Source organism: Pseudophryne corroboree, chromosome 3 (genome assembly GCF_028390025.1).
Source record: "Pseudophryne corroboree isolate aPseCor3 chromosome 3, aPseCor3.hap2, whole genome shotgun sequence".
Lineage (NCBI taxonomy): Eukaryota > Metazoa > Chordata > Amphibia > Anura > Myobatrachidae > Pseudophryne > Pseudophryne corroboree.
Genome location: NC_086446.1, coordinates 278,051,143 through 278,075,077, shown reverse-complemented (window position 1 = coordinate 278,075,077; position 23,935 = coordinate 278,051,143). Strand labels below are relative to the sequence as shown.

Below are 23,935 nucleotides of genomic sequence, written 5' to 3'. Positions count from 1 at the left end.
AGAGAAGCTGGCAAGGCCGATTTGAAAAATCGGTGAGGGGGCACGTCTTGAAACTCCAATTTGTACCCTTGGGCTACTATTTCTAATACCCAAGGATCCAGGGCCGAGCGAACCCAGACCTGACTGAAGAGTTGGAGACTTGCCCCTACCGGTGCGGACTCCCGCAGAGGAGCCCCAGCGTCATGCGGTGGATTTGGTAGAAGCCGGGGAGGACTTCTGCTCTTGGGAACTTGCCACAGCCTGTGACCTTTTTCCCCTTCCTCTCGTAGCAAGAAAGGAAGACCCTCGTCCTTTTTTATATTTATTGGGCCGAAAGGACTGCATCTGATAGTGGGGCGTTTTCTTTTGTTGTGCAGGAACATAAGGTAGGAACGATGACTTACCCGCGGTAGCCGTAGATACCAGGTCAGTGAGGCCGTCACCAAACAAGACACTACCGTTAAACGACAGAGACTCCATAGTCTTCTTAGAGTCAGCATCAGCATTCCATTGATGAATCCACAATGCCCTCCTAGCCGAGACTGCCATGGCATTGGCCCTTGATCCCAAAAGGCCAATATCCCTCGCCGCTTCCTTTAGATAGGCTGCAGCGTCCCTGATATGACCCAGTGTCAAAAGAACGCTATCCCTGTCCAAGGAATCTATCTCAGATGACAAGTTATCTGCCCTCTTTTCAATAGCGCTACTCGCCCATGCCGATGCAACGACAGGCCTGAGCAGCGTACCTGTAGTGACATAAATGGATTTTAGTGAATTTTCCTGCTTACGATCCGCAGGATCCTTTAGGGCTGCCGTGTCAGGAGACGGAAGCTCCACCTTTTTGGACAGACGCGATAGAGCTTTGTCCACCGTGAGGGTTGACTCCTACTTTTCCCTGTCCCCAGAGGAGAACGGATATGCCACCGGAATTCTCTTGGGAACCTGTACCTTCTTGTCAGGATTTTCCCAAGCTTTTTCAAAAAGCGCGTTCAGTTCATGAGAGGGAGGAAACGTTACCTCAGGTTTCTTTCCCTTAAACATGCAGACCCTAGTATCAGGAACAGCAGGATCTTCCGTAATATGTAATACGTCTTTTATCGCCACAATCATGTACTGAGTGCTCTTAGCCAGTTTCGGATTCAATCTGGCATCACTATAGTCGACACTGGAATCAGAGTCCGTGTCGGTATCTGTATCCGCTATCTGGGTAAATGAACGCTTCTGTGACCCCAAGGGGGTCTGTACTTGTGATAATGCATCCTCCATGGATTTTTTCCATGTCTGGTTCTGAGACTCAGATTTATTTAATCTCTTATTCGACCGAGCCACATTTGCATTCAAAACACTCAACATATTTACCCAATCAGCCGTCGGCTGTGCCGACACTGTCACTCCCACAGTCTTTTCTGTCCCCCCTCCAGCCTCCCCCTGGGAAGAGCACTCAGCCTCAGACATGTCGACACATGCATACCGACACCCACAACCACACTGGGGCTATAGGGGACAGACCCACAGCAAAGCCTGTTAGAGAAACACAGAGGGAGATTTGCCAGCCCACAACCCAGCGCCTATCCCGGTACTGAAACTATTAAAACAATGCCTCAGACCTGTTAGCGCTTTTATATTAATAAAACAGCACCAAAATCCAAAATACTGTGCCCCCCCCCCCCCCCCCCCCCCCGTTTTGCACCCTGTTACTTGTACAGCAGTGTAGGAGGTCAGAGCCAGCGTCTCTGCAGCTCTGTGAAGAGAAAATGGCGCTGATTAGAGTTGTGAGGGCTAAGCCACGCCCCCTTAATGGCGCGCTTCAGACCCGCTGTTTTTAAAAAAAAAATGTATACTGGCGGGGGTCCGGTTTTTAGTGCCTAGGCACTGTAAGCCTCTTTTGCCAGATTATTTATTGAGGATTCATGCTGCCCAGGGCGCCCCCCCTGCGCCCTGCACCCTGTAGTGCCGCTGTGTGTGTGGGAGCATGGTGCGCAGTGCGGCCGCTGTGCGGCACCTTAAAACCGTCACTGAAGTCTTCTGTTCTTCTTCTACTCACCCTCCTTCTGACTTCTGGCTCAGCAAGGGGGGTGATGGCGCGGGTCCGGGAACGAGCATCTAGGCGTACCTAGCGATCAGACCCTCTGGAGCTAATGGTGTCCAGTAGCCTAAGAAGCAGAGCCTTGAAACTCACAGAAGTAGGTCTGCTTCTCTCCCCTCAGTCCCACGATGCCTGTTGCCAGCAGGTCTCCCTGAAAATAATAAACCTAACATAGTCTTTTTCTGAGAAACTCTGGAGAGCCTCTCAGTGTGCCTCCAGTCTCACTGGGCACAAAATCTAACTGGAGTCTGGAGGAGGGGCATAGAGGGAGGAGCCAGTTCACACCCCTTTTAAAGTCTTAAAGTGCCCATGTCTCCTGCGGATCCCGTCTATACCCCATGGTTCTTGAAGCATCCCCAGCATCCTCTAGGACACAGGTTCTCAAACTCGGTCCTCAGGACCCCACACAGTGCATGTTTTGCAGGTCTCCTCACAGAATCACAAGTGACATAATTAGCTCCACCTGTGGACCTTTTAAAATGTGTCAGTGAGTAATGAATACACCTGTGCACTTGTTGGGTTACCTGCAAAACATGCACCGTGTGGGGTCCCGAGGACCGAGTTTGAGAACCACTGCTCTAGGACGTATGAGAAAGCTGTCTTTCACTCTCTCTAATCCTGATGACATTATAGGCTCGTTAATCCATTTTAGTGAATATTATAGCACTCTTAATATGATCAAAGAGCTCGGTTATGAGAGGAAGAGGGCAACAAGTTTTGATTGTTATAGAGGAATAAGACCCCTGGGGGTATATTTACTAAAATGTGGGTTTACAGAAGTGGAGGGTTTGACCATAGCAACCCATCAGATTTTAGCTATCTCCTAGAATGTGTAGATAAATTATGCTAAGTAGAATCTGATTGGGTGCTATGGGCAACATCTCCCCTTTTTTTAGCCCCTGTAATCAATACAAGACCAAAGGGACTCCCCCTTCTTCCTCACAAAGAAGATTCCAGCTGCAGCCAGAGGTGGTGATGTTCAGATGAACCTTCTCAAGAGATTTTCCTTAATATAGTCTGACATGTACTGGGTTTCGGGAAGGGAGAGAGCATAAACCCTTCCCCTGGGAGTAGTTTTAGCGGATATGAAGTCACTAAGACAGTCCCAAACACGATGTTGAGGAAGGACCTCAGCTTCCTTCTTGCTGAATACGTCTTAAAAGTTTTGATATTGAGGAGGTATGCCAGATGAAGTATTAGTTGAACTACCCAGAAGCATAATCTGCTCCAGGTACTAGTGAACAAGGGGTCTATTTACTAAGCCTTGGATGGAGATAAAGTCAACAGAGACAAAGTACCAGCCAATCAGCTCCTAACTGTCATGCCACAGGCTGTGTTTGAAAAATGACATTTAGGAGCCGATTGGCAGGTACTTTATCTCCATCCAAGTCTGACTGTGACAGTGAACTCTCCTGCAACTGACCATGTTGGTGTGCAGTTAACTCAGGATCGGCGATTGGTTGGTTTGGCCAAGTATTTGCCATTAGATTCTGTCAGTGATGACTTGTTGATCACAGTGTAGGAAAACCCCATAAAGCATGATGACTGATTGAGATATGGGAGTTGTGAGAAAAATCACAATAGGCATGGGTTACAGCAAAGGAATTGTCTCATTTTAAAAGTATGTACTTATTTCCTTTTTATATATCAGGATTTAGATATTTGGTTCTAACCAAACACATTATTTGTGCTGCCTTGAACCACCTTATGTGTACAATGTCTTAAATGCACCTTGCTTATTTTGCATTGCTGTGCCACAGTATCCCACGAGGTCACACATGCGAGGGATCCCTAATCTACAAGGCTGAAAGTTGGGAGGTATGCGACTCATGTAACACTGCACCTTGGTTAAACCGTGATGCACTGCAGGTGGGGCAGAGCGATTTTGATTGCGCAGGGGGCGTATCCAAACTCAAATTTAAATTGCAGTGTAAAAATAAAGCTGCCCAGTACTTGTGGGCTAAATGCAAAAACAGCCGGTATGTACCCTGCATGCAATGTATTAGCAACCCTTACATTGTAACATGGTCTGTTCCAAGGTGAAAAGTACTTGCTTTTTTTCCATTGCCATCAACTCAAGGACACCATTCTGCCTCATTGTTTTATTTTGCAGATTAAGTTTATTCTAATTAGATTGAATAGTCAAGACTATGTACTCTTAGGGGTATATTTACTAAGTGCCAGCTTTTCAAAAGCCACCGCTTGTCTGCAATTCTGGCTGTGTCATAATGGACAATAATACTAAATGCAAACCCAGGAATTTATTTGAAATAAACCCTTCAGAGTTGTTCCTTGCTGGTTAGATGACCCAAAAAAAAAAAAAAAAAAAAAAAAAAGAAAACCCCTCAGATCTTGGATGCTTCAACATGTTGCCCAATACTTTTAAAAGGATACATTTTACACCTCCTGGCTGCACTTGATATACACCTTTATAGATGCACTTTGAGCCGTGTAATAATAAAGTGCAACACACACACAAATGGCACACATGACAAGAGACAGTCCCCTTACTCGCATGAATATTCATAAGCCACAAATCAGGCTAAACTGATTTAGGTGAGCAGTGGCATAACACTGCATTGCCATGCCCCATAGCACAAACTGCATGAGGGTCCAGCAATGTTCACCTGCAGAATGTCTCCGCTCTTCAAAGCATATGTAGTGAAGCCTGAACAGCAATAACACCCCCTCACTTTTGACCCCACACAGACTGCACCCACTAAAGCAAGGGTAGTACCAGCACTGGGTTAGCAGTTGGACTTTGATGTGCCCTTTTTTCTACTTCATAGACCAAAGGCAGTAGGCACACTTCTAGGTTGCAAAAGTCTCTCCCAAGGGTATTCAGGCAGCTCTAAGTGCAATCGGCAAACCATTCCCAGACACACCAGCGTTAAACCAAGTTACTATCACTTAAAAAAGTACTGTACATTTCTCTTTAGAAAGACAATCATATGCAATTACAGCAAATAAACTATTTCTTTTATTTTACTAATATCTCAGATAATTAATGTAGGTTCCCATGTCTTCTGTATAGCAGAGGCCCATAACCCTTTATCATGACTCATGTCAGCCACACAAAACCCTTTACAATCTAAAATGCATTTAATCTATTCTGAAAATACTCCTAACACTCATAAAAAGTATATGAGCAAAAATTCCCATAGAGTTACAGAATTTGGTGCGTTGCATGGTACACCAATTTCCGTACTAAACTCAATGAAAGCAATTGTTGACTCGGAATGAGCATAGAACACAGGTTATCCCTGTTCAGTCCTTAACATTTTTTCATACAAATATCAGTGAGTGTTTACAGCTATTTGTTCTATCCAGTCCAACTTGTACCTGTCACACAGTGTAGGCAGTCGGTTTGTGGGACAACAAGTTTGTTGCTCCATCAAGCTCTACGAGAATGCAGCCAAGGCCGGGTTAAGCCTTGTGGGTGCCCGGGGCACTTAAGACAGGGGGGCCCCAATGGAAGGTGAGGGATCTATATTAAATTGTCCAAACCTCCCAACATGTCCCATTCCAGGAGGGACAAAATAATCTCTACCTGGACCTCCCTCTTAATATAGGATTGGCGTCACCTGTGTTTAACTATTTAATTGATAGGAAAGGTACTTTAATACAGGTGATTGCACATTAAGAAAGAAGTCCAGGTAGAGAGCATTTTGTCCCTCCTTGAATGGGTCATGGTGGGAGGTATAGATTGTGTATATTAAATTTAAACTAATGGTTTAGATTAGTTTTAACTAATAGTTTAATAATGCCTGGTTACTGTTTATAGCTCCACCTAATTGAAAGACAACTATTTTACAAACTAAAATTATTTATCTTGTCACATGCAAGAATAGCAGCAGCCTCTGTACTACTTACACACTGGGACAGGACTCAGGAGGACTCTCTGTTTGTGTCTCTCTCTCTAGACCCAAATGGTTTAGTTGCATAACAGTTTACACAGGACTCAGACAGAAGAAGAAGCTGGGATCCCACCCTCCTGTGTCTCCTCTGGTCAGAAAGCTCTGTTGGTAGCTCATGAAACATGATATTCCCATGTCTCTGCCTGCACTGCATACTGTCCCGCTAGCATTCTGGCTGCTGGTTATGCTGCAGCTTAAGAGGAAAAGCTAGTGATGTCAGTGTGCTCTGGCCAGGGGGCCCCCTGACAAAGGGGGGCCCAGGCTACAGTATGCCCTGCATCCCCCCTTAATCAGCCTATTACTTTGTGCATCACTAGTTCTTCCAACCTGTGCAAATGACAGGATCACATACCATAGGTTCAATCTGTAAAAGCTAGGAACTAGTAGTATCATCAAGACACTGCCTAATTTTATGTACTGGTCTCTATAATTAAATGTTACAATGCAAGGATTGCCAATACATTGCATGCAGGGTAAATACTGGTTGCTTTTGCAGGTAGCCCACAAGTACTGGACAGCTTTATTTTTACACTGAAATTTAAATTTGAGTCCCATCCCCCCAACCAATCGTAATCTCTCTGCAAATGTTAAATGTGCCCCACCTGCAGTGCATCATGGTTTAGCAAAGGTGTAAAGTTACATGCTTTTTTTTTTATTTATTCTAGGCAACATTCTCAGAAACAGTCAGCACACTGCCTCCATTATGTTTAAAGCAATAGGTATAGTTTGAGCTTCGTTTTTTTAAAAATAGAGGCTGTGCTAATATTAGTGTGATCAGAGGGCTAAAACTCTAATACCCCTTTTCCACTAGCTAGCACGGGTCACAGCCAGGAGCCTGACACGGCTGCGACCCGTGCTAGAGCCCCCTTCTACACTGCGCTCACCAACCCGGTATATTGCCGGGTTGGTGACGCTGCGCTGGGAGATCACATGATCTCCCAGCGCCGCCCTTCCATACACTGTGAACAGGAGCAGTGTCGCATCGACACAGCTTCCGTTTACACGACAACCCTACCCGGATCATTCCAGTGTCCTACCCAGGTAGCTACCCGGGGGACCCTTTTCCACTAGCAAAAAACACGGGTAAATGAGCGCCCCCGTGCATTTACCCGTGTTTTTGGAGCTAGTGGAAAAGGGGTATAAGTTAGGGGGTCTGGGACTGAGGGTCGACAGCACAAAGGTCGACACCTTAGGTCGATGCCAATTGGTCGACACACCTTAGGTCGACATGGACAAAAGGTCGACAGGAACAAGGTCGACAGGAACAAGGTCGACAGGAACAAGGTCGACATGGAAAAAAATCGACATGGAAAAAAATCGACATGAGTTTTTTATGTTTTTTTGGTGTAGTTTTCTTCGTAGAGTGACCGGGAACCCCAATTAGTGCACTGCGTCCCCTCGCATGGCTCGCTTCGCTCGCCATGCTTCGGGCATGGTGCCTTCGCTCCGCTACCGCTTCGCTCGGCACACTTTACCGTTCCAATCGTAGTCCACGTGGATCATTAAGTATGAAAAGGTTCAAAAAAAAGAAAAAAAGCGTGAAAAACTCATGTCGACCTTTTTTCCATGTCGACCTTTTGTCCATGTCGACCTTTTGTCCATGTCGACCTAAGGTGTGTCGACCAATTGGCATCGACCTAAGGAGTGTCGACCTTTGTGCTGTCGACCTGGAGTCCGGATACCTAAGTTAGGCCCCTGAGTTCTGGCAGACTACTCGGAATGGTTGTTCATCTCACATATGCTTTCATACAAATTCTCTTCAGGTTGCAGAGTTGGGAACTTTGGCTTTAAAATGCATTCAGGACGCATGTTTATTGAACCCTGAGTGTTCTCTCTTCCCACTTGCTTCTTTTTCTTGTGTACTTTGGAGTACATGTCCTCAAGCTGCAAGACAAGAAAAATAACCATCAGCAAGCCTTCTTATTAAGATGGTATACCAAACGGGTTCACTACGATCTGCCGGCGGCCGGCCTCCCGGCGACCAGCATACCGGCGCCGGGAAGCCGGCCGCCGGCTTACCGACAGTGTGGCAAGCGCAAATGAGCCCCTTGCGGGCTCGCTGCGCTCGCCACGGGCACGGTGGCGCGCTACACTATTTTATTCTCCCTCCAGGGGGGTCGTGGACCCCCACAAGGGAGAATAAGTGTCGGTATGCCGGCTGTCGGTCTCCCGGCGCCGGTATGCTGGTCGCCGGGAGCCCGACTGCCGGCATACTGAAGACCACCCATACCAAACATGGAAGAGCATATGCTTATTGGCTACAGAAGGTTAAGTGCTCATTTATATAGCAGGGGTTCTCAACACTAATCCATAAGTATCCCCAACTGCCCATGTTTTAAGGATTTCTTTACTTGGTGGGTCAGATATTACCCCACCTGTTTCATCATACAGAAATCAAGAAGACAAGACCTGTTAGGAAAATTTGAAGGTTGGAGTTTATAATATATTAAAGTTAACACTTTTTCTAAGTTTTATTTTATACTGCACAGCTAACTCAAGGCATTGTGCTCTGGCAAAGAGGGTTAGCTATAGTTTCTTTCTCTCCCAGAATGTCAAGGAAATGACCAAATAAGGGGAGACTTTTCGAGTCTCGATAGAACAGGTGAATCCCACAGAGTATTTACCTGCCACACGGTGTGGGGACATGATGCAGTTACTATATGGAAATTTGTGGTTTAGTCTTTCCTCTTTATATGGTGCCACAGAACCCTGATGTTTTCATATAAATAAACTATAATATCAAATGATGTCTGACTATAAGAAATATAGTGCTGGTAGAAGAAAAATAGTTCAGAGCACAGACACGTTGCCATGTATAATTGCTTTGTATATGTATATACTTCCCAATATGTAGGTTCCAGAAGTATAGACAAGGACAGGCAAAGGAGAGTAGTTAACCCACATAAACCCCCCAAGTTATGTAGGCGACGGCTCCACTTATAATGTGTAAGTGTAGTGTCACATCAAGCATATTTTTGATAGGGTGAGTGGAGGTTGTTCCTTATAGTGGGCGCTAATGGCACTACTATACAATCTATTGTAGGTTGCATTCAAATCTCAACATAAACTATCATACTATTTTTTATTTTGTTTTTCAATAAAAAGGGAAGAAAAGGGATAGAATTGGATTTGCAGGTAGTGTGGGTTCTGTGTTTATAAATTAGGAGATGCGGAGAGAGGTGTAAAAGTCAGTTTGGGTGGGTTGGTGCAACTTGCATAATCACGGTCATCCGACCGCTGCATGGCCAATACTCCGTTATGAGTTCTGCACTATAACGCAGCGGTGGGCACACTCTGATGGCACAAAGTGAATCATCATGTTATGCTCACTTCTTCCTCATTACAGTATTGCAAACTCTCTGGAGTCTGGAAGGACATCCAGAAATCCAGGAGAATTGGCATTTAAGGTTTACTTACTCTGAACCCCTCTGGTCTGTTAGGAAGACAGATACCCTCAGATGGCGGTGATGATATTTTCTCATCTCTGGGTTCCTGGGCCACCTGGTTTCCGCCTTTCTTGACCTTTCGCACACAGGCATACTCTGCAGTCACAGCATTGACTTGAGATTCACTTAGGGAACTCTCCATCTCTTCTCGTGATCCCACACATTCATACAGAGAGTTCTGGGGGGGCTGGGGGTTGTAGTTCAAGTTGGAGTACGTAGCATCATCACCATTCGGAGCAATTTGGACCTGCCATTGTGGAGAGTGGTACAGTTGGTCCATACTGACAGGCCGCAGATCTGGAGAAACAAAACAATGTTTAGCTTGACCACTTACCACACAGTCTCAGGTTATGTAATGTACATAGTGTGCAAAATTACTAGCACATAAAAGCCATCATTTTAGAAATACAAGAGTACCGTCAGGATATCAGTACCTAAGTAGAGGTGGAAAAAATTGCTGTGAAGTGGCATACTGTGCAGTGTGGGCAGATGGGTTAATGAGGCCACTTGCTGCACACCCTGATACAGAACAGATATTCACTGTGGCTTCCCCCATACTGGTGACGCCACATTTCCAGCAAGGTCTTCAGAAAAAGTGCACCAGCACAGGAGATCCCAAAGACTCTGGCATGGTGACAGAGACTTTGCCATCTTCTGCGCATGTGACATTTTTATTTGTTCAAATTGTCAGAGAGATGGCATGGTAGGGCACCAGGTATAGGGACGGCCTCTCGGTGTAAAAACGCTAGACTTTCACTCACGGGAGTCTCCTGGTCGTGGCCTCTGGATCTCATGCAGCTTAGTGTCAGACTTGCTGAGTGATCGCAGTTGAGTCTGACGAAGCAGTGTCTGTAAGAGAGATGTGTCCATATTGCAAATGATGATTGTGTTGTACACTCATTACAACAGAAACTACCCACTAGTTTAAAGAAACACACGGTCATCAATCTACAGCAAGATGTTGTGTAGACAAAGTTGAGCAGATATAGGAATCAGGGCAGTGCACAACATCTTTGCACATTGCGAGGCAGATGCATAAGTTAACAAGATGTGCAAAAATGTGGAATTTAATACCTACCGGTAATTCCTTTTCTCCTGGGTGGTCATTCCGAGTTGTTCGCTCCGTAATTTTCTTCGCATTGCAGCGATTTTCCGCTAATTGCGCATGCGCAATGTTCGCACTGCGACTGCGCCAAGTAAATTTGCTATGCAGTTAGGAATTTTACTCACGGCATTACGAGGATTTTTCTTCGTTCTGGTGATCGTAATGTGATTGACAGGAAGTGGGTGTTTCTGGGCGGAAACTGGCCGTTTTATGGGTGTGTGTGAAAAAACGCTGCCGTTTCTGGGAAAAACGCGGGAGTGTCTGAAGAAACGGGGGAGTGTCTGGGCGAACGCTGGAAGTGTTTGTGACGTCAAACCAGGAACGAAACTGACTGAACTGATCGCAGTTGCCGAGTAAGTGTGGAGCTACTCAGAAACTGCTAAGAAGTGTCTATTCACAATTCTGCTAATCTTTCGTTCGCAATTTGATAAGCTAAGATTCACTCCCAGTAGGCGGCGGCTTAGCGTGTGCAAAGCTGCTAAAAGCAGCTTGCGAGCGAACAACTCGGAATGAGGGCCCTAGTCCGTAGTGGATACTGTGGTCTTGTACTTTAGTACCAAGGGGTATAGATCGGGTCCACTGGAGCCTGGAACTTTAAAACTTTTAGTGTGTATGTGTATGTGTGTGCTGGCTCCTCCCCTCTATGCCCCTCCTACCAGACTCAGTCTAGGAAAACTTTGCCCGAGGAGACGGACATAATATGAGAGAAGAACAATACAACAGCGGTGAGGCAATAAGCCAACACACAACCATAAACGAATGGTGGGCGCTAACCAGAACAGAGGATAGCAACCCCAAACTAACCTGGAAAGCACAGCTATCCCAACAACATAGTGGGACCGCAATGTTGGTCCAACCAAATACTTACACAGGTAAGCAGGAACGAAGCACTGAGGCGGGCGCCCAGTATCCACTACGGACTAGAAGAAAAGGAATTACCGGTAGGTATTAAATTACTATTTTCTCTTACGTCCTAGTGGATACTGGGGTCTTGTACTTTAGTACCATGGGGAGAGTGCTGAGATCCCTGTAAAACCGCCTGAGCAAACTGAAAGGTTCTTGGCGAAGGTATCAAACCTATAGAATTTCACAAAAGTGTTCGAACCAGACCAAGTAGCAGCTCGGCACAACTGCAGGGCCGACACACCCCAGGCAGCCGCCCAGGCATCATAAAGGACAACCAGCGAGTCAGATTTCCGATGACGGGCCATCCTTCTGACATAAATCTTCAGAGCCCTGACCACATCCAAGGTCTCAGGGTCAACGGAAGCGTCAGATAACACGGGTAGTTAGTCCCGCCCTGTCTTCATAAAAAATCAAAGGGCTCTTACAGGGGGTGTAGTATGGCTGACCGGCGGTCAGCTTACCGACGCCGGGATCCCGGCGGGGAGGGGCGAGTGCAGCAAGCCCCTTGCGGGCTCGCTGCGCTCGACACGCTGCGGGCTCGGTGGCGACCTGCGGTCGCCACGGGTTCTATTCCCACTCTATGGGTGTCGTGGACACCCACGAGTGGAAATAGTCCCTGTCGGTCGGCATGCCGACCATCGGGATAGCGAGCCTTCGGGACGATGGAGGAGGTCATGTGACTGTCGGTCAGCAGACTGCCGGTCACATGAATACCACCCCTTACAGGATAAGGACCCTAATTCCGAGACCCGCTGGCAGACGCTAAAGCCAATGACATTACCATCTTCCAGGTGAGAAATTTCAACTCCACCCTATGTAAGGGTTCAAACCAGTCCGATTGGAGAAAGGACAGAACCACATTGAGGTCCCATGGAGCCGTGGGAGGTACAAAGGACAGTTGTATATGAAGAACTCCCTGTAGGAAAGTCTGTACTTCTGGCAACAGGGCAAGTTGTTTTTGGTAGAAAATGGAGAGCACCGAAATCTGGACTTTGATCGAGCCTAAACGTAGGCCCATATCCACCCCCACTTACAGGAAAAGTAAAATATATACATTATGGTAAGAACTTACTGTCGATAACGGTATTTCTCCTAAGTCCACAGGATCCACAGGATAACAATGGGATATGATAAAGCGACAGCGGATTTGTACCAATCGGTCAAAGCTTTCCGGTCTCCCAGCATGCAACGGGCCTGTCCATATATCCCCGCCTCCTGGCTCAGGCAAATCAGTTGTATTCCAAAGCTCAAGGCAGGAGCATCATAGATATACCTAATCAGGCGATAAGAACACACATGCACACCCTTCCGTACAAGAAGGAAGAGGTTAGTGAGTAAAAGGATCCTCAAATCAGGTGCGTCACGGTGGGATCCCTATGGATCCTGTAGACTTCGGAGAAATACCGTTATCAACGGTAAGTTCTTACCATAACATATATTTCTCCGGCAGGGTCCACAGGTTATCCACAGAATAACAATGGGATTTCCCAAAGCAATTTAGTGGTGGGGACGCTCCTGATTGGACAGGAGAATCCTTCGCCCAAATTCAGCGTCATGAGAGGCAAAGATATCCATGGCATAATGTCTAATGAATGTGTTAATGGAAGACCATGTGGCTGCCTTACATATCTGTTCTGCTAAAACACTACGTTGTGCTGCCCATGATGGACCTACCTTACGAGTAGAGTGAGCAGAGACATTAGCCAGAACAGGGAGATCAGCCTAAGAATATACTTCTGAAATAGTCATCCGAAGCCATCTTGCCAGTGTCTGCTTATCAGCAGGCCATCCTCTCTTGTGAAATCCGAAGAGAATGAAAAAAGAATCTGTCTTTCTGATGGCACTAGTACGATCCATGTAGATCCTTAATGCACGGACCACGTCCAGCGATGCATCTCCCACAGAAAGGCCCAGAACTACAATTTCTTCATAAAGGTGGAATTTAGACACCACCTTCGGAAGATACCCAGATCTAGTTCTGAGAACTGCTTTATCTGGATAAAAAAAAAAAAATAAGATTTTAAACCTACCGGTAAATCTTTTTCTCCTAGTCCGTAGAGGATGCTGGGGACTCCGTAAGGACCATGGGGTATAGACGGGCTCCGCAGGAGACATGGGCACCTAAAATAAGAATTTACTTATCGATAATTCTATTTCTCATAGTCCGTAGTGGATGCTGGGGACTCCGTAAGGACCATGGGGAATAGCGGATCCGCAGGAGACTGGGCACATCTAAAGAAAGCTTTAGGACTAACTGGTGTGCACTGGCTCCTCCCCCTATGACCCTCCTCCAAGCCTCAGTTAGGATACTGTGCCCGGACGAGCGTACACAATAAGGAAGGATTTTGAATCCCGGGTAAGACTCATACCAGCCACACCAATCACACCGTATAACCTGTGATCTGAACCCAGTTAACAGCATGATAACAGAGGAGCCTCTGAAAGATGGCTCACAACAATAATAACCCGATTTTTGTAACAATAACTATGTACAAGTATTGCAGACAATCCGCACTTGGGATGGGCGCCCAGCATCCACTACGGACTATGAGAAATAGAATTATCGGTAAGTAAATTCTTATTTTCTCTAACGTCCTAAGTGGATGCTGGGGACTCCGTAAGGACCATGGGGATTATACCAAAGCTCCCAAACGGGCGGGAGAGTGCGGATGACTCTGCAGCACCAAATGAGAGAACTCCAGGTCCTTCTCAGCCAGGATATCAATTTTGTAGAATTTTACAAACGTATTTGCTCCTGACCAAGTAGCTGCTCGGCAAAGTTGTAAAGCCGAGACCCCTCGGGCAGCCGCCCAAGATGAGCCCACCTTCCTTGTGGAGTGGGCATTTACAGATTTTTGGCTGTGGCAGGCCTGCCACAGAATGTGCAAGCTGAATTGTACTACAAATCCAACGAGCAATAGTCTGCTTAGAAGCAGGAGCACCCAGCTTGTTGGGTGCACACAGGATAAACAGCGAGTCAGATTTCCTGACTCCAGCCGTCCTGGAAACATATATTTTCAGGGCACTGACAACGTCTAGCAACTTGGAGGCCTCCAAGTCCCTAGTAGCCGCAGGCACCACCAATAGGTTGGTTCAGGTGAGACGCTGAAACCACCTAAGGGAGAAACTGAGGACGAGTCCTCAATTCCGCCCTGTCCGAATGGAAAATCAGATAAGGGCTTTTTCAGGATAAAGCCGCCAATTCTGACACGCGCCTGGCCCAGGCCAGGGCCAACAGCATGACCACTTCCCATGTGAGATATTTTAACTCCACAGATTTAAGTGGTTCAAACCAATGTGACTTTTGGAACCCAAAACTACATTGAGATCCCAAAGTGCCACTGGAGGCACAAAAGGAGGCTGTATATGCAGTACCCCTTTTACAAACGTCTGAACTTCAGGGACTGAAGCTAGTTCTTTTTGGAAGAAAATTGACAGGGCCGAAATTTGAACCTTAATGGACCCCAATTTCAGGCCCATAGACACTCCTGTTTGCAGGAAATGTAGGAATCGACCCAGTTGAATTTCCTCCGTCGGGCCTTACTGGCCTCGCACCACGCAACATATTTTCGCCAATTGCGGTGATAATGTTTTTGCGGTTACATCCTTCCTGGCTTTGATCAGGATAGGGATGACTTCATCCGGAATGCCTTTTTTCCTTCAGGATCCAGCGTTCAACCGCCATGCCGTCAAACGCAGCCGCGGTAAGTCTTGGAACAGACAGGGTCCTTGCTGGAGCAGGTCCCTTCTTAGAGGTAGAGGCCACGGATCCTCCGTGAGCATCTCTTGAAGTTCCGGTTACCAAGTCCTTCTTGGCCAATCCGGAGCCACGAATATAGTGCTTTCTCCTCTCCATCTTATCAATCTCAGTACCTTGGGTATGAGAGGCAGAGGAGGGAACACATACACTGACTGGTACACCCACGGTGTTACCAGAGCGTCTACAACTATTGCCTGAGGGTCTCTTGACCTGGCGCAATACCTGTCGAGTTTTTTAATCATGTGGACGACTTCTGGGTGAAGTCCCCACTCTCCCGGGTGGAGGTCGTGCTGAGGAAGTCTGCTTCCCAGTTGTCCACTCCCGGAATGAATACTGTTGACAGTGCTATCACATGATTTTCCGCCCAGCGAAGAATCCCTGCAGCTTCTGCCATTGCCCTCCTGCTTCTTGTGCCACCCTGTCTGTTTACGTGGGTGACTGCCATGATGTTGTCCGACTGGATCAATACCGGCTGACCTTGAAGCAGAGGTCTTGCTAAGCTTAGAGCATTGTAAATGGCCCTTAGCTTCAGGATATTTATGTGAAGTGATGTATCCAGGCTTGACCCTAAGCCCTGGATATTCCTTCCCTGTGTGACTGCTCCCCAGCCTCGCAGGCTGGCATCCGTGGTCACCAGGACCCAGTCCTGAATGCCGAATCTGCGGCCCTCTAGAAGATGAGCACTCTGCAACCACCACAGGATGGATACCCTTGTCCTTGGTGACAGGGTTATCCGCTGATGCATCTGAAAATGCGACCCGGACCATTTTTCCAGTAGGTTCCACTGGAAAGTTCTTGCGTGGAATCTAACGAATGGGATTGCTTCGTAGGAAGCCACCATTTTTACCCAGAACCCTTGTGCATTGATGCACTGAGACTTGGTTCGATTTTAGGAGGTTCCTGACTAGCTCGGATAACTCCCTGGCTTTCTCTTCCGGGAGAAACACCTTTTTTCTGGACTGTGTCCAGGAACATCCCTAGGAAACAGAAGACAAGTCGTCGGAACCAGCTGCGATTTTGGAATATTGAGAATCCAATCGTGCTGCCGCAACACTACCTGAGATAGTGCTACACCGACTTCCAACTGTTCCCTGGATCTTACCCTTATCAGGGAATCGTCCAAGTAAGGGATAACTAAAATTCCCTTCCTTCGAAGGGATATCATTTCGGCCATTACCTTGGTAAAGACCCGGGGTGTCGTGGACCATCCCTACGGCAGCGTCTGAACTGATAGTGACAGTTCTGTACCATAACCTGAGGTACCCTTGGTGAGAAGGGTAAATTTTGACATGAAGGTAAGCATCCTTGATGTCCCGAGACATCATGTAGTCCCCTTCTTCCAGGTTCGCAATCACTGCTCTGAGTGACTCAATCTTGAATTTGAACCTCTGTATGTAAGTGTTCAAAGATTTTAGATTTAGAATCGGTCTCACCGAGCCGTCTGGCTTCGGTACCACAATAGTGTGGAATAATACCCCGTTCCCTGTTGCAGGAGGGGTACCTTGATTATCACCTGCTGGGAATACAGCTTGTGAATGGCTTCCAAAACTGCCTCCCTGTCAGAGGGAGACGTCGGTAAAGCCGACTTTTGGAAACGGCGAGGGGGAGACGTCTCGAATTTCAATATGTACCCTTGAGATATTACCTGAAGGATCCAGGGGTCTACTTGCGAGTGAGCCCACTGCGCACTGAAATTCATTGAGAACGGGCCCCCACTGTGCCTGAGCTTGTAAGGCCCTAGCGTCATACTGAGGGCTTTGCAGAGGCGGGAAAGGATTTCTGTTCCTGGGAACTGGGTAATCTCTTCAGCCTTTTTCCTCTCCCTCTGTCACGAGCAGAAAAGAGGAACCTTTTGTCCGCTTGCCAACAAAGGACTGCGCCTGATAATACGGCGTCTTATTTTGAGAGGCGACCTGGGGTACAAACGTGGATTTCCCAGTTGTTGCCGTGGCCACCAGGTCTAAAAGACCGACCCCAAATGTCCCCTTTCAAAGGCAATACTTCCAAATGCCGTTTGGAATCCGCATCACCTGACCATTTTACTGGTAGAATTGGACAACGCACTTATACTTGATGCCAGTCGGCAATTATTCCGCTGTGCATCCTGCATATATAGAAATGCATCTTTTAAATGCTCTATAGGCAATAATATACTATCCTTATCTAGGATATCAATATTTCCAGTCAGGGAATCCGACCATGCCAACCCAGCACTGCACCTCCAGGCTGAGGCGATTGCTGGTCGCAGTATAGCACCAGTATGTGTGTGAATACATTTTTGGATACCCTCCTGCTTTCTATCAGCAGGATCCTTAAGGGCGGCCATCTCATGAGAGGGTAGAGCCCTTGTTCTTACAAGCGTGTGAGCGCCTTATCCCCCCTAGGGGGTGTTTCCCAACGCACCCTAACCTCTGGCGGGAAAGGGTATACAGCCAATACTTTTTAAGAAATTATCAATTGTTATCGGGGGGAAACCCACGCATCATCACACATTTTATTTCTCAGATTCAGGACAACTACAGGTAGTTTTTTCCCTCACCGAACATAATACCCCTTTTTGGTGGTACTCGTATTATCAGAAATGTATAAAACATTTTCCATTGTCTCAATCATGTAACGTGTGGCCCTACTGGAAATCACGGTTGTGTCTTCACCGTCGACACAGGAGTCAGTATCCGTGTCGGCGTCTGTATCTGCCATCTGAGGTAACGGGCGCTTTAGAGCCCCTGACGGCCTATGAGACGTCTGGACAGGCACAAGCTGAGTAGCCGGCTGTCTCATGTCAACCACTGTTTTTTTATACAGAGCTGACACTGTCACGCAATTTTCAACAGTACATCCACTCAGGACCCCACTAGCCCTTTGGGGAGACAGAGGGAGAGTATGCCAGCACATACCAAAGCGCTATATATATATACAGGGATAACCTTATATAAGTGTTTTTCCCCTTATAGCTGCTGTATGTTCTAATACTGCGCCTAATTAGTGCCCCATTCTCTTTTTTTTAACCCTTTCTGTAGTGTAGTGACTGCAGGGAAGAGCCAGGGAGCTTCCCTCCAACTGAGCTGTGAGGGAAAATGGCGCCAGTGTGCTGAGGAGATAGGCTCCGCCCCCTTTTCGGCGGCCTTATCACCCGTTTTTCTGTATATTCTGGCAGGGGTTAAATGCATCCATATAGCCCAGGAGCTATATGTGATGTATTTTTTGCCATGTAAGGTATTTTTATCATGTTTTATTGTGTCTCAGGGCGCCCCCCCCAGCGCCCTGCACCCTCAGTGACCGGAGTATGAAGTGTGCTGAGAGCAATGGCGCACAGCTGCAGTGCTGTGCGCTACCTTATTGAAGACAGGAACGTCTTCTGCCGCCGATTTTTCCGGACCTCTTCGCTCTTCTGGCTCTGTAAGGGGGCCGGCGGCGCGGCTCCGGGACCCATCCAGGCTGGGCCTGTGATCGTCCCTCTGGAGCTAATGTCCAGTAGCCAAGAAGCCCAATCCACTCTGCACGCAGGTGAGTTCGCTTCTTCTCCCCTTAGTCCCTCGATGCAGTGAGCCTGTTGCCAGCAGGTCTCACTGAAAATAACAAACCTAAACTAAAACTTTCACTAAGAAGCTCAGGAGAGCCCCTAGTGTGCACCCTTCTCGTCGGGCACAGAAATCTAACCGAGGCTTGGAGGAGGGTCATAGGGGGAGGAGCCAGTGCACACCAGTTAGTCCTAAAGCTTTCTTTAGATGTGCCCAGTCTCCTGCGGAGCCGCTATTCCCCATGGTCCTTACGGAGTCCCCAGCATCCACTTAGGACGTTAGAGAAAAGAACTTTCTAGTATGGTGTGCACTGGCTCCTCCCTCTATGCCCCTCCTCCAGACCTCAGTTAGAGAACTGTGCCCAGAGGAGATGGACAATACGACGAAAGGATTTTGTTAATCTAAGGGCAAGATTCATACCAGCCCACACCAATCATACCATATAACCTGGAATACACCTAACCAGTTAACAGTATGAACAAACAACAGTATCGGTCCAAGACCGATTCTAACTGTAACATAACCCTTATGTAAGCAATAACTATATACAAGTCTTGCAGATTTTCCGCACTGGGACAGGCGCCTAGCATCCTCTACGGACTAGGAGAAAAAGATTTACCGGTAGGTTTAAAATCTTATTTTCTCTTACGTCCTAGAGGATGCTGGGGACTCCATAAGGACCATGGGGTTTATACCAAAGCTCCAATCGGGCGGGAGAGTGCGGATGACTCTGCAGTACCGACTGAGCAAATGCTAGGTCCTCATCAGCCAGGGTATCAAATTTGTAGAATTTAGCAAAAGTGTTTGACCCCGACCAAGTTGCTGCTCGGCAAAGCTGTAATGCCGAGACGCCCCGGGCAGCCGCCCAAAAAGAGCCCACCTTCCTAGTGGAATGGGCCTTTACTGAATGCGGTAACGGCAATCCAGCCGTAACATAAGCCTGCTGAATCGTGTTACAGATCCAACTAGCAATAGTCTGCTTCGAAGCAGGCGCACCAATCTTGTTGGCAGCATAAAGGACAAACAATGCATCTGTTTTCCTAATTCTAGCCGTCCTGGCTACATACATTTTTAAGGCCCTGACTACATCCAGGGACATGGAATCCTCCAAGTCACTCGTAGCCACAGGCACCACTATAGGTTGGTTCATATGAAATGAAGACACCACCTTGGGTAAAAATTGAGTCCTCAATTCCGCTCTATCCACATGAAAAATCAAGTAAGGGCTCTTGTAAGACAAGGCCGCCAATTCTGACACACGCCTCGCAGATGCCAAGGCTAACATGACCACCTTCCAGGCGAGAAATTTTAACTCCACCGTTTTAAGGGGTTCAAACCAGTGTGATTTAAGGAACTGCAACACCACGTTCAGGTCCCATGGTGCCACTGGGGGCACAAAAGGAGGCTGGATGTGCAGTACTCCTTTTACAAAAGTCTGGACTTCTGGAAGAAAAGCCAATTCCTTCTGAAAGAATATTGACAAAGCCGAAATCTGTACTTTAACAGAGCCTAACTTTAGGCCCATATCCACTCCTGTCTGTAGGAAGTAGAGAAAACGACCCAGATGAAAATCTTCCGTAGGAGCATTCTTGGTTTCACACCAAGAGACATATTTCCGCCAGATACGGTGATAATGTTTTGACGTCACCTCCTTCCTAGCCTTTATTAGAGTAGATATGACCTCCTCCGGAATACCCTTCTCCGCTAGGATCTGGCGTTCAACCGCCATGCCGTCAAACGTAACCGCGGTAAGTCTTGGAACAGACAGGGCCCCTGCTGTAACAGGTCCTCTCTTAGAGGAAGAGGCCAAGGATCTTCTGTGAGCATCTACTGAAGATCTGAGTACCAGGCCCTTCGAGTCCAGTCTGGAACAATGAGTATTGTCTGTACTCTTTTTCGTCTTATGATCCTCAACACTTTTGTGATGAGAGGAAGCGGAGGAAACACACAGACCGACTGGAACACCTATGGCGTTACCAGAGCATCTACTGCTATTGCCTGAGGGTCCCGGGACCTGGCACAATACCTCCAAAGCTTCTTGTTGAGGCGTGACGCCATCATGTCTATTTGAGGAACTCCCCAGAGACCCGTTATCTCTGCAAAGACTTCTTGATGAAGTCCCCACTCTCCTGGATGGAGATCATGTCTGCTGAGGAAGTCTGCTTCCCAGTTGTCCACTCCCGGAATGAAGACAGCTGACAGAGCGCTTACGTGATTTTCCACCCAGCGAAGAATCCTGGTGGCTTCCGCCATCGCGACTCTGCTTCTTGTCCCGCCTTGGCGGTTCACATGAGCTACTGCTGTGACACTGTCTGATTGAATCAGAACTGGTAGGTTGCAAAGAAGATTCTCCGCTTGTCGAAGGCCGTTGTATATGGCCCTTAGCTCCAACACGTTGATGTGTAGACAGGACTCCTGGTCTGACCATAGTCCCTGAAAATTTCTTCCTTGGGTGACTGCTCCCCATCCTCGGAGGCTCGCGTCCGTGGTCACAAGAACCCAATCTTGAATGCCGAACCTGCGACCATAGAAGAGACACCCTGGCCCTGGGGGACAGTGTTATTTTTTGATGTAATTGTAGATGGGTCCCGGACCATTTGTCCAGAAGATCCCATTGAAACGTCCTTGCATGGAACCTGCCGAAGGGAATGGCCTCGTAAGTTGCCATCATATTCCCCAGAACCCGAGTGCATTGATGAGCGGACACTCTTTTCGGCTTTAGTAGTTCTCGGACCATGTTTTGGAGGTCCTGGACTTTTTCCAACGGGAGGAAAACTTTCTTTTGTTCCGTATCCAGTATCATGCCTAGGAACGGTATTCGAGTTGTGACTTTGGTAGATTGAGAATCCACCCATGTTGTTGAAGCACTCTCTGAGAGAGTGACACGTTCTCCAGTAATTGCTCTCTTGATCTCGCTTTTATCAGGAGATCGTCCAAGTATGGGATAATTGTGACTCCTCGCTTGCGCAGGATCACCATCATTTCCGCCATTATCTTGGTGAAAATCCTTGGGGCCGTGGACAGCCCAAACGGCAACGTCTGAAACTGATAATGACAATCCTGTACCGCGAATCTCAGGTACTCCTGATGAGAGGGATATATGGGGACATGAAGGTAAGCATCCTTTATGTCCAGTGACACCATAAAATCCCCCCCTTCCAGGCAGGCTATCACCGCTCGGAGCGATTCCATCTTGAATTTGAATCTTTTCAGGTACAGGTTCAGGGATTTTAGGTTTAAAATGGGCCTTACCGAACCATCCGGCTTCGGAACCACAAATAGGGTTGAATAATACCCTTTTCCCTGTTGGCTCAGGGGAACCCTGATAATCACTCGCTGTTGACACAGCATTTGAATTGCAGCTAGCACTACTTCCCGCTCTGGTGTAGAAGCTGGTAAGGCCGACTTGAAAAATCGGCGTGGGGGCACCTTTCTTCAAATTCCAGCTTGTAGCCCTGGGAGACTATTTCTATCACCCAAGGGTCCACGTCTGACTGAACCCAGACTTGGCTGAATAGTCGAAGGCGTGCCCCCACCTGTGCAGACTCCCGCAGGGGAGCCCCAGCGTCATGTGGTAGACTTAACGGAAGCCGGGGAGGACTTCTGCTCTTGGGAACCAGCCGCAGCAGGTGTCCTCTTGCCTCTACCCTTACCTCTGACGAGGAAAGAGGAGCCCCGACCTCTTCTGGATCTATGCGACCGAAAGGACTGCATCTGATATTGTGGGGGTTTCTTTTGCTGTTGGGGAACAAAAGGTAAAAAGGTCGACTTACCCGCGGTAGCTGTAGAGATCAAGTCCGCGAGGCCATCCCCAAACAATACATCACCTTTGTAAGGTAAAACCTCCATATGCCTTTTTGAGTCTGCATCCCCCGTCCATTGGCGGATCCATAAGGCTCTTCTTGCCGAAATAGCCATAGCATTAGCTCTTGAACCCAGTAACCCAATGTCTCTTTGAGCGTCCCTCATATATAAGACTGCGTCCTTAATATGAGCTAATGTTAACAAAATTGTATCCCTATCTAGGGTATCAAGGTCAGCTGACAGTGTATCCGTCCAAGCTGCTACTGCACTACATACCCATGCCGACGCAATTGCCGGTCTAAGCAAAGTACCAGTATGAGTGTAGATAGACTTTAGTGTAGTCTCTTGCCTGCGGTCCGCAGGATCCTTGTAGGCCGCTGTGTCAGGGGACGGTAGCGCCACCTTCTTCGAAAGGCGTGTTAAGGCTTTGTCCACTGTGGGAGAGGATTCCCAACGTACCCTGTCCTGTGTAGGGAAAGGGTACGCCATAAAAACCCTTTTGGGAATCTGCAGTTTCTTATCTGGAGTTTCCCATGCTTTTTCACATAACTCATTAATTTCATGGGAAGGAGGAAAGTTTATAACTTGTTTCTTTCCCTTAAACATGTGTATCCTCGTGTCGGGCACCGAGGGCTCATCAGTGATATGTAACATCTTTTATTGCAATAATCATGCACTGAATACTTTTTGTCACCCTGGGGTGCAATCTTGCTTCATCATAGTCGACACTGGAATCAGAGTCCGTGTCGGTATCTGTGTCCCTTATTTGTGAGAAGGGACGTTTCTGAGACCCCGACGGGTCCTGTGAGTCGGTATAATCCGTAGATTGATTACCTGCCGACGCACTGGACTCTGCTTTGTCCAGTCTTTTATGCAGTGAAGCTACACTAGCATTTAACATATGCCACATATCCATCCAATCCTGAGTCGGCACCGCCGACTGAGACACACCACTCATCTGTTCCACCTCCTCTTTGGATAAGCCTTCCGTTTCAGACATGCCGACACACGTACCGACACCCCACACACACTGGGATAACACTATAATGGGACAATTCCCTAAAGAAGGCCCTTTGGAGAGACAGAGAGAGAGTATGCCAGCACACACCAGCGCAAACTGACCCAGGAAAAAACAACAACCAGATAGCGCTTTTATATATATATATATATAAATGTATATAGATTTCCCCACTCACTGCGCCTTAATTATGTGCCCCCCTCTCTTTTTTTCAGCCCTCTGATGCTCAGCAGGGGAGAGTCCAGGGAGCCAGCGTTCTCTGCAGCCTCTGTGGAGAAAATGGCGCTGGTTAGTGCTGAGGGATCAAACTCCGCCCCCTCGCGCAGCGGACTTCGGTCCCGCTCGTGAATTTGAAAAAATCCATAGTTTACTGCCTCTGCAGCCTAACTACAT

General features: G+C 47.5%; 1 protein-coding gene across 2 annotated transcripts in view; it reads right to left on the bottom strand.

Annotated features, from left to right (window-relative positions):
- Positions 1–7,629: 7,629 nt before the first annotated feature.
- The window catches only part of LIME1 (Lck interacting transmembrane adaptor 1), a 44,475-nt gene continuing 28,169 nt past the window's right edge, over positions 7,630–23,935 (bottom strand). For both annotated transcript variants that reach the window (XM_063959166.1, XM_063959167.1), the window contains 3 exons: positions 10,190–10,277; positions 9,400–9,725; positions 7,630–7,866 (listed from right to left, as the gene is read on the bottom strand). In XM_063959166.1, the coding sequence (XP_063815236.1) occupies positions 7,693–7,866; positions 9,400–9,725; positions 10,190–10,277 (588 nt within the window). In that variant the 3' untranslated portion in view covers positions 7,630–7,692. The remainder of the gene's footprint in view (positions 7,867–9,399; positions 9,726–10,189; positions 10,278–23,935) is intronic.